Genomic DNA, 12,041 nt, shown 5'->3' on the forward strand with positions numbered 1-12,041 from the left:
ACTTTGGAATGATACCAGACTGGTTTCTAATAAAGAAGGTGACATGACTAAGCTGCTGAAAATAAGGAATTGCATGAGCCTCTAAAACAAGTACACAGTTTGTGATCAGCTGCAAGAGTTTTAACTCTGCAGAGCTCCCAGGTAAAGTGTACCAGGTAATATTCTCCATGCCTGTAGTAGCAGAGTGAGTTACACCAAATAATATGTGAAAGACATATCATTGTATGTTTTCCACCAGCACTTTCTGTGCTGCTGTGTGCTGAAGTGTCAACAACTACTCAGGAGAATCCCACAGAGTGAAACAGCTGGCCAGGTCGTCCAGCTCTGTCAGTATGATGAACCTGGATTCTCTGGAGGAGCAGCCGGTGAAAACAAATAGCAGGAGAAACAGTATGTGTTACTATGAGCTACACCTCCTGCCACGTCATGACAAGCTGTCCACGATAAGAAGTGGCTTCACCAGCATGGAGTCGCTCCTATACGACCCCAAACCGTCAAAATTCCCTGTTTTTCCCCACAATGCTGGGAAACAAGTCAGAATGCAGCTGCTGTATTTCTTATATGTTCATGTGCAGTATGTCATCATATTATTCTATGGGATAAAGTCAATTTAAGAGGCTGTTTTACAGTAGGTTTGTTGCTACACTGAAAATTATTCTTTTTAGCAAGACAAATAAAGCATGTTAGTCATTCAATCATTTTGACCATAGGCGTCTCACCTTGTAGCCAAGGAGACACACACCTCTAAAAACCAACCACAGAGAAGAAAAGAAAGTTGGGTCCAGATGCATCAAGCTGGACATGACCCCCCTCCTGGCTTGTGACGTATGAAACTCAAAAGTCTGAAGTGCAACCCACCAACAACCTCCCATTTAATCACAAAAGCAAAGTCAACGAAAACAGCCCGAAGTAACCAAGTAAGGAAGGACATCAAGTCTCAAATGTACAGAGGAGTCAGACTACCATTGCTCGTACCTCTGCTCAGTAACACCTACACATGAGGCTCCACTTGCTCCCTTGCTTTTTAAGCTTATTGTGAATAAAACATGATAAATGGACTGCAATTATATAGCATTTTTCAACCTGGGTAGGACAAAGCACTTTGCAAAGCCTCACCCACACGCACTTACATATGGAAGGCCAGGGACCTGCCATGAGAGGCAGTTTGGGGTTCAGTGGTTCAGACAGGAGGAGCCAAGGATCACACCACCAACTCTACAATTAGTGGACAAAGTAAAAAGTTTCTCACATGGAGGTCAACTTTTGTGATCTTGCAAATTTGGATCGTTGACCACCAGTAGCAAGCCATGTTGACCTTGTCCAAAATGAAAGAAGCTACTGTGTCTTATGAGTGGGAACTGCCCATTGGTCCGACATCCCATTGTTCCGACCATATTAAACCCATTGTTCCGAAATCATCATGATGCCCTGTGGTTAAGGTCTGGTTAGGTTTAGGCACAAAAACCACTTGGTTAGGGTCAGGAAAAGATCATGGTGTGGGTTAAAATGAAAAATAAAGAGACAAGCACATAAGCTGTGAGCCTGCTCCGCCTCAAGCCTTTCCCAGCTGACCCAGAGCCGGTCGCGGTGCACCATCAAGGTAGAAATACGCCCGCCGAGAGCCGTTTAGCACCGCGGACCGTCGGACTAATGGGATGTCGGACCAATGACATGGACCCATTATGAGTTGCACCATCCATGTTTATTTCATCTCCTCTGTCAGAGTATAAAATGATCAGTGGCAGTTTGAAGACAGTTACAAGAGTGGATGGTGCAAATTAGTGTTTTGAGCAAGTTTATTAGCTCAGGCAGCTTTTTTTTTTTTCCAATTATCAGTACGTTATTGAATGAAATGATGTACAATTAAGCAAACAAAATGCCAGGGGGGATTTAACAGCCCAGTGCAGGGCAAATAGAAAGAAACTCTGCTAAAATGTCTCAGCTGCTGCAAAATGGAAGAAGCTATCCACTTATTAGCCATGTTGCTTCATCACTAGGCAGAATTTATTATATATAAAAGGGGGAGGGGACACATCCACACCAGTATTCAGGTATGCACAAAATGCCTCCCAAAATTATTGCCAAAGTTATTTAGAAAAAAATAAAATTGCTACTACGAGCCACCACGCATCGGCATTCGAAATAAGCATTTGCAACTTTAGGCTAATCATAAAAATAAACCAAACAAATTGTCATAATTGTTGCTTCTAGTTCTAGTCTTACAGTGTACTGCAGTTTTGTGTGTGGTTTGTCCAAGTGGTGTTGCCATACCCCAGCAGAAGCCGTTGGTTGACAGTTGTGGGTAGGCTCAATCAATGTCAAACATTACACTGTCTGTCTTTTTCTATATTACTCTACTACTTTTAAATGCGTAAAAAAGTGGAAAGCTAGAATGAGTGTTATGTGGACTATGTCACTTTCAACTGTTTTAGTTTTTGTTTCCTCCATGGGGTGTCTGGGCTCAGCCTTAAAGATAGGGTAAGGAGCTCGGACATCCGGAGGGAGCTCAGAGTAGAGCCGCTGCTCCTTCGCATCGAAAGGGGTCAGTTGAGGTGGTTCGGGCATCTAATCAGGATGCCTCCTGTTAGAGGTGTTTTGGGCACATCCCACTGGTAGGAGGCTGGTGGACGTGTGGAGTGCTTTGCTCAGCCTGCTGCCGGCTTCAGATAAAGCGGTGAAAAATTGATGGATGGATGGATGGATAGTATGTCATAAAAATGTCATAGTGTGGTCACTTTGTATGTGTGGCTTCACTTCATATGCTGGAACCCTAGAATGGCACTCAGTCATAAAAACATTGAAAACCACTGATCCAAGATTTTTGTTTCAAAATGTAAAAAAAAAAGAAAACCCTTAAGCTGTTAATTTTCTGAATTTTTTTCCTGTTGGGAAATTCCTCCCAGACCCACCTCAGGAGTTGGGTCACAAAAGGTTTAGATTAAAAATGGTCCCCCACAGTGTTAAAAACATGATTATGGCCCTATGTCATATGCTTTGCCTCCTCTGTCAGATTATAACGTGCTCTACAAAAGAGAAGTGGTTAGCAGGCAGTTATCAGACAGGAGCTAATGGTACGAAGGTATCTTTTAATTTAACTGCATAAACTTATTGTTTTATTAGCAACAGAGCAAACGAGCTTACTGATTGACAATTAGCAAGTTTGTTTGCTCCAACTGCTTTTACCCTCTTCAGTAATTATTAAATGAAACAATCCAGAGAGCAGAAGGTCAAGGATGGATTTAACAGCCAAGTAAAGAGAAAATAATAATGGCGGATAGTATCTTCAGGCTGGCTAGTGTGTTAGCCATTAGCTCTCCACCTACATTACTTCACCTTGTAACCTTGTGAGTAATCATTACATTGCCAAGCTTCTCAAACCAAAGAGGTGCAGATTATTTTTGCTGAGTCACTTTTCTTTCAATTTTTATTTTTCTTGTGCTGTACTGCAAACAAAGCTGGGTTTTACATACTATATTAGGACATAGTCAGTTAAAATACTATAATGTTTGTTTTTCAGCATTCTCTTAATATTATTATTATTATTACATGCTACAGAGCTTTGTTGGTTGACATACATTAATCCTCTCCCTCTTTGTTTTCCATCTCTGTTTCTCTAAACCAAGGGCTCCAAATCGTCTCGATGGGCCGACCCAGACCACTTCGCCCAGCGACAGACCTGCATGAACGCCTTCAGTCACTGGCTGGGTTTCATGCCCCTGGTGCACTCCCAGATGAGGCTGGACCCTGTGTTGTTCAGGGACCAGGTTTCCATCCTGAGGAAGAAATACAGGGACATTGAGAGGCTGTGAGTGCACAAGGATGCACACCAAATCATTGTGTGTGTTCAAGATGCCGTGACAGGAATACACACACTGAATGTGAACATTTGTGAGGCTATAAAGGAAAACTCCCACATGGACACCGGAGATAAAAAAAAATAAATAAAACCGTGAGGTATGCATACGGCATATAACTGCGTATTTCTATGAAGAATAAAAAGAAAAACACAATTCTGTGTGTGCGGTTGATAACAGTGAGTGACTGTGCATATCCGCCATATACATAAATAAGAATGCATGGATACACATGCAACAAAGACCTGGACACATTCAAGACTGTCCTGACCACAGACATACAGTATGTGTTGCATGGTTTGAACAAGACAACTGTACAAGGACCTGAAAACATAATGTGTTGGAATTAAAAAAGAAAACCTAAGAGCTATGTTTACTGTGGAGGTCGGAGTGTTGAGGAAGAGTATACAGTATAATGGACAAAGGTAAAGAGATTTATGGGCTATAGATTGTATTCATAAGGTCAAAGGACACATTCTGTGGGGTTATGTATGTAAAGTATAGACACATTGTGGACAAAAGGGACACACTAGCTTCTGGGTCATGCCACGTTACAGCTGCTACTCCAAAACACCCAGAGACAATGGCGATATGCCTCTTGTACACTATTGTAGATTTTCAGCAGCAGTTCCTGTCTGTATGAAGCAAATAAAAAATACAATAAAGAGATGTTATGTTATGAGACATGAGGTCAGGTCTCAACAGCATTTCTTGCTTCCCTCCTTCTGTCCTTTGCTTGTTATCTTTTATTTATTTTTGACAAAATTCTTCCTTACTTCTTTAGTACTTCGAATCCTTTTTTTTTTTTTTTTGGCCATGATCTATTCTGTCTTTGGGGTTTTTTGTTGTCGCTGACTGTTCTGCCCTCTCTATGCATGTAGGTGCACACTAGGCAGCTAGCCAAACACATTTCCAGTGAAGGTTGAAGATAGGAGCTAGCTTTTGAAGGAAGAAGTTCTGAAACTGTAAAAAAAAAAAGTAAAAGACAATAAATTCAGTGATAAAAGTTATAAAAACAAGAGGACAATACCACTGACAAAAGTTAGACCAATTGCAGTGGTATTAGCACCGTGAAAAGGAAGCTGGATATTTCTTGACAAAAGGTAACATAGTTCCACCAGTCATATATCAACATCATATCCCATAAAAAGTACAGTTATTGATCGAGTAAATATACACATGAGTAAAACTGAGAAGATATAGTCAAAAACATTAACAGTAAAAATGTTATATTTGGAACACATTTGCCTTGGACAGCTAGTATGACAGCTAGCTTGTTTAGCAGTGAACTAATCACAGAATTAAGTTAAGAGTTAAGAAATTACAAAATAACAGTCGTAAAAAACCTATAATAAAAACAGTACCTAGAGATAATGTTCAACATGAGCATCTGGAAAGTAGAATGTTACATTGGGCACTTTTTGTCCTCTATACATGCCATCTCCTTAGCCCATTTAGTAATTTTCCATTCACCCCACCTTGTTACCACACCCACCTGCCAGCCTATCACCTGTCCACTCAATTACCGCTCCTGCCCGTCCTCCACACCTACCTCATCAGGCTTATGCCACTCACATGCGGATGATTACCCCCTGTCAGTATAAAGACGCCCGCTTCACAGACACTCCTTGCCAGCCTGTTCTTCACCTCATGCACTGACTCTCCAGTGTTTGTTTTTGGACTGCTACCTCTGTATCGCCCCTGCCCGTCTCTGACTCACCTGCTTCGTCTGATCCCCGGTAATCCACTCTGCCTTCCGTCTTCTGTCTGTTTGCCTGTTTCCTGTGGCCTTCTGGAAAGAACGTCACCCAACTTTCCAAACTGAGTTTACCAGCCCAGTCACCTGTGATCTTCTGAGTTGTGGTTTGCTTCTTTGTGTGGCAGTACGCCTCACCTTTGAGTGTGCACTGCAGATTCCACGTTACATCACTGCTGTCAAGCTCTCCTCTGTCCATGGCCAGCTTCGCATCAGAGAGACTGCGTTCTCATCGCACGCTTTTGAACTGTCTACTGTGTGTAGGCACCCAGCCAACGCCGGCAACTCACCTGTGTGCTGCTACAGCGTTCCACACCAAGAGCCGCAGCTCTCGGTGTGTGATTCTGTTCCCCTGGGGACTCTGAATTTGAACATTAACTCTCTGTTGCTTCAGCTCAGCTCCTTGTTTCTGGTAAGTATTGTGTGGGATGCTTGCAGGCTATCTTGTTTTACAAAGTGGAGATGGTGGTAGTAGCTACAACAATATCTATAAGCTACCCATGACAGTAGTGTGAGTATGAATTATGAGGAAGGACATACTCACCCACCTTTTCAGTGGTAACTCTGTGATCACAACTTTGTTTACATGACAGAACAGTGTTTAATATTTAATGGATTCGGTGTGGATGGAAAGCATCCGATGTAATACAATGCAGCATGATCTGTCTGATGCTCGCAACCAGTTAGGACACAGCATTATGGGCAGTGGTGTGCATGCAGGGGGGTCGCCCCCCCTCGTGTCCCAATTGTTGAAAAACGCACGCTAAAGTGCCCTCCTGGGAGCTAAAACGCACGCTAAAGTGCCCTCTTGGGAGCTAAAACGCACGCTAAAGTACCCTCTTGGGAGCTAAAACGCACGCTAAAGTGCCCTCTTGGGAGCTAAAACGCACGCTAAAGTGCCCTCCTGGGAGCTAAAACGCACGCTAAAGTACCCTCTTGGGAGCCAAAACGCACGCTAAAGTGCCCTCTTGGGAGCCAAAATGCACGCTAAAGTGCCCTCCTGGGAGCCAAAACACACGCTAAAGTGCCCTCTTGGGAGCCAAAATGCCCTCCTGGGAGCCAAAACGCACGCTAAAGTGCCCTCTTTGGAGCCAAAAAACACACTAAACTGCCCTCTTGGCTGGTTAAAACATGATAAACTGCCCTCTTGGGTGCTAAAAATGCATGCTAAAGTGCCCTCCTGGTTGGCAAAACACACTAAACTGCCTTCTTGGGTGGAAAAACACACTAAACTGCCCTCTTGGCTGGTTAAAACATGATAAACTGCCCTCTTGGGTGGTAAAAACATTACTGTTGCAATGACTTTTATGTCGGGCCCTTTTTTGATCTATACTGAGCCAGAACTATATCTCACAGAACCAGTTTGGATTATCTGGTGCTAATATGGTGTTAAAATGCACTAGAATACAGGAAATGGCATCTACTTAACTGAAAATTTTGTGTGTGTGTTCTTCACAGTCCAATGTTGAATCTACACAGTTCTCGTGGATGCTGATCCTAACTACAAACTAACTTGAGTAGTCTGTCTAGTTAGTCTGTTTTAAGGCTATATAATGTGCCATTTGTATAACATATAAACGTCTAAAGTGCCCTCAAAAACACGCAGAACTTAGTGCCCTCTTCAGTGGCGACAACGCGCTGTATGTGCCCTTTTTTTTCTTTTTGCCCCTGCCCTTCAAAAAGTCTGTGCATGCCACTGATTATGGGGATTTGCAGGGTGTTTACCTATGCTACTTAGATTCAACTGGCATGCGCTTGCAACTTACAAGGACAATGGGTTTCTTCATTATAAGAACACGGGTGCAAACAATTCTGCAATTAAGGATGAATCTGACGCGGACAAGAAAAACATGTCACATAAGCATTCCTATTGGCGCCGCAAATGTGGCGCAACCAGTAGGAGTCGCTAATGCAGAGAAACAGTCACAATCCCTCACTGGCTTCTCACCCAGGACATTGGCATTGGAATAAACAGTGAAGCTGAAGTTCTGCTGTGAGGAACTGAACATCTTTGAAATGACAGGTGCGTGTTTTGTTCTATTTTTGGTTACATAAGATGCTTCTTTGTTTTCTTTTCACCTTTTTAATTTCACATGACAAGAATATGTAGCAGACATGTGAGGGGAAATGGTGTTATTCCCCTCACAGGAAGGATGTGATTTATTTTGTGATGCTATCCTGAGCTCAGTGTCGAATAAGTCCTCACTTGTGCTGCACAGCCTTAAAAATAACCTCCAACTAAGCAGTCTATTTAGACAGAATGATCCTTTTTTTAAGAGGAAGTGGAACAATTGCTTAGCTTCTCTTGTCCAGTTTTATTTTCTACATCTTGTGACAAATAAACATATAAATATGGTCAGAGTACATCAAAGTTGAGGCTGGAAAAGAGCATGTAGTTCAGCCAAGCTTACCGTGATAAATAAAGTTAACAATGGCATCAATTTCAGACAGTAATGAGTAGATTTCATAAGCATGCTCTAGATTACACACATACACACAACCACAACCCTTTCATGTACAGTATGGAGGGTTGTTCCCATGACGATAAAGGAGCCAATCAACTATCTTTCCCTCAACCCATCCTTCACTCTTCATTTGTCTTTCCCTTCATCTATCTTTCATTGATTTTTTCCCTCTCACCTTTCATCTCCTCCCTCCTCTCAGACACAATAATTATAATCACCTGATCTTATTCTCCAGTTTTCCCTGTATGCCGTTCCTTCATCTAACCTCCCACTTTTCTTTTCAGGTTGTTCCCTCTCTCACAACCAATAACCAGGATCTCTTCATCATCTGAAGGTTATCCCACTTTTACCTCTTTTGATGTGACATGTGTCTCCAAACTAAGATCTCAGCAGAATTAACAGAACAATGAAGGGCTGCATCCCTTTCAGGTAACATCTTGGCATAATGTAAATAATGGCATCAAAACAGCAAGCGCTACACTGGCATACTGTGTTTTCTAAAAAAGTTGCATGATATATTATTAATAAATAATGCCTTGTCTCTCATAGTTAAAAGTTTAAGCCACCACAGCTTGAGGAAGAATTCAGATGTACTGTAATGGCCCAGTTATATACGGACAGGAAGGGAACCTTCTGTCTGTACTTGTTCATTTCATACGTATTTGTGCACATTTTCTGAAAGCTTAGGGATACAGATCTTGGGGGAAGTGTAGCGGATTTCAACTGAGGTACAACCATAGGAAACAATGAGGACATTTTAGAAATGGAGTGAAAAGAATTGTCCGTCCACATGTTACAAGTATTTAATGGCCTCACAGACCACTGCCGTCTTCAATGCTTCCTCAATTAAAGCATACATTATAGCACCATTTTCACTAAAGACTTTTAGTATGGTACCTTTGGAACCAACAGTAACCCTTCAGACATGGTCCCTAGACCCTAACGTTTCCACCGCAAACAGTACCCTTAAATGTGGGCAGTGCTGTTTTCACTCACAGCTCCATCTGGCACTCACTGTGTTTCCTCATCACCGATGACACAGATGGAAGTCTGCACCTCATTCCACAGGACACCCATCCACAGAACAGGGTTGGACGCTGACATTTTCAGAACAAAATAAACAGGCTGCAGTGAGAGTCTCTCTCCATGGGATATTTAAAAAATAGCAGATTTGTGGATTTAGTCCTTCTCAGGCAAGCTCAGTGGTTTAGTGTTGCTGGAGCCCAAAGGAACAACACTCCACAGCCCTTTTTTTCTCCAAGTGAGGACTGGGATATATGCAGATCACAGAATTTGGTTGAAATTAATATATATTTTTAGAACCTGAAGATCCACTCATTACTAAAAGTGTATATCATCCGAGAGAGACAATCAAAACTGATGGAATGGTCAAAGTTGTCATATTAAAATTTAAGGCGTGCTGATTGATTCACAACGTCAAATCATGTATTGAGTAACATTTTGTTGGGATTCACAGGACCACAGATGATTTATCATTTGGTAAAATCATAACTGGAGATTTAAAAGCTTTTTCCTCTGCATGCTCTTTGTTCTTCAAACAAAGACAGCTATGTGACACCCATCTCCACAGGAGATCTCACCTCACACGTCAGTGAGACTCAAGTCCCAAAAGTTGATTGGACAAGACCTTTTACAGTGACATGTGACTCTGTGATGTGTAACGGTCTCCGGACCTTAGTACTTTTATTTTCTGTGTTTAATGTGCTGTGCACGTCATTGTGGGAGTTATTCGGCCAGCACTTGTCAGTCATTTATGTCTGCAACACACGTCACATTGACATAGACTCATTAACAAATAGGCTTTCAACAGAGCTACACCCAAACAGGCATCTCAAAGTTCCCGCTTCTTTTCCTTTGTCTTTGTCCTGACCACACGGTCAGACAAACACCTCCCCCGAAACTGAAGCAGCCTTGATTCGGCCAGTTTGGTAGTTCTCTGTTGTCAGCCATTTTGTTTTGTAGGCCAAACGCCTCTTTGATCACCACACTCGCCCTTGTCTTACTCTTCTTTCTCTCTCTCACACACACACACACATATACACACCAAGCTTGTATATAGTTAGTTAGAATTTGTGTGTTTTGGTTTGCTTTGCTAAATTGTGAATAAATATAATTCTTTGGAATCATACCTGCTGTCTGTTTAATGTTGCACAAGAGTGAATGAATAGTCAACCTCTGCTGCATCAAGAACTCTGAAATCCTTCAGGCTTTACTGTTAATTTTGGTTGTTGTCATTAATTTAATTATTAATCAAACTTCAAATTAATAGTTTAGCGTATTTTATGAGACTGATATCTTTAACTGGCTATCATTTTTCCCTTTACGGGAATGGTGCCCCACGAAGTGATTTAATGTTAAATAGTCACATTATTTAACATAATTATTAATTATTAATAATAATTATTAATTATTTCCGATAGCCAATTAAATCCCAACATATTTGGTGCCTCCATGTGAAACCTAATGTGTTGACCCCAACATATTTGGTGCCACCGTGTGAGGTAAATATATGTTGATTCCCAACAATTATGAGTAAATGTTCCACCTTAAAAGTTGCCGGCAGTCGGCCCAGTGAATTAAGTTATTTTTATCAACAGACTGCAGTGTTCACAGCTCCACTTTTTTTTTTTTAAGATATTTTTGGGGCTTTTTAGCCTTAAATGTATAGGACAGACAAGTGTGAAGGGGAGAGAGAGAGAGAGAGAGAGAGAGAGGGAGTGACATGCAGCAAAGGGCCACAGGCTGGAGTGAAGCCCGGGCCGCTGCGGCAACAGCCTTGTACATGGGGCGCCTGCTCTACCACTAAGCCACCGGCGCCCCACAGCTCCACTTTTCAGTACCAAATCTGTGTGCTAGATACCCCAACAGAGGTGGGACCAAAAATGGGAATGGTTAGGAACGGTTCCTTTGGTACCATCCACAACTTTCGCAGTGGAGATGGAAAAAGAGCGTACTGAACTGAACCGTACCATATTGCCTGGTGGAAACACAGCTTATTACAACCTCCTCCACCGTTTCCATGTTTGTTATTATCAAAAACTTTTGACTCTGCCCTCTAGTGCCTCTAGTGGATGTATCTATGTCAACATAAAGGACACATGGAAGTATGTGGGCAGTGACAGTCACAATGTTTGAAATGAACATATCTATTTTCATATGTAAAGGGAGTATAAGTAAGCTTTAACTGTGCATGCTGTGTTTTGCAGCAGGTTTTAATTTGATATATACCTTTTTCTTACATAACTTTAAATAACTTTTTCTTTAACTTTTTTGCACTCTTAAAGATGTGATTATATTTGCTTATTCCAGATAAAGTCTCATTCTAGTTATTTCAATACCAATTAATGTCTTATCATCATCTCAAGGTAGCCCTGGAATGAATAGTCAATTAATGTATTAGTTGATCGACATGAAATCAATTGACAGCCATTTTGAACCACTGTTTTGTGTTTTGTATGGTTGCAAATTGACCATATTTGAGATATTTGAGCTTATACTAAGCAGAAACAAACAATTGTTGATGTGTCACCTTGGGCTCTGAAAAGATGTATTTTCTAACTGTTTTATGACATTTGACAAGTAAACAAAAAGTTGACAGATGGATCTCTGCCAGGTCAAATGCCCCAATTCTTGTATTTATCTCCCTATTTGCATCCACTGCAAAACAAACTAACAAACCGAACCGAAAACAATCTCCTTGGTGGAGGAAAAAAGCAATAGCTGCAGGCATAATTTCAAATACATGTCAATACATTTCAATATATTTGGTCTGTCAGTCACTGTATTATAATTCTAAATCATCTCTATAGTTATATTTACTTTACCTTGAATGCAATCCTATTGCCAAAGTAGGTGACTGTCTACCAACTTGTTTGTAGAAATTACAATCTAGAGATGGTTAAAATGTCTGTCTGGTCACTAACTTCATGTTCAAACAGCTCATAC

The 12,041-nt window shown here is 41.4% G+C and overlaps 1 protein-coding gene across 1 annotated transcript in view; it reads left to right on the forward strand.

Annotated features, from left to right (window-relative positions):
* Nucleotides 1-4,518, forward strand: part of LOC117270842 (exostosin-1) — a 418,529-nt gene extending 414,011 nt beyond the window's left edge. Inside the window, exon 13 of the mRNA XM_033648766.2 lies at nt 3,624-4,518. Within this exon, the coding sequence (XP_033504657.1) occupies nt 3,624-3,809 (186 nt within the window). The 3' untranslated portion in view covers nt 3,810-4,518. The remainder of the gene's footprint in view (nt 1-3,623) is intronic.
* The last annotated feature ends 7,523 nt before the right edge of the window (nt 4,519-12,041 follow it).

This window comes from Epinephelus lanceolatus, chromosome 13 (assembly GCF_041903045.1).
Source record: "Epinephelus lanceolatus isolate andai-2023 chromosome 13, ASM4190304v1, whole genome shotgun sequence".
Classification (NCBI taxonomy): domain Eukaryota; kingdom Metazoa; phylum Chordata; class Actinopteri; order Perciformes; family Serranidae; genus Epinephelus; species Epinephelus lanceolatus.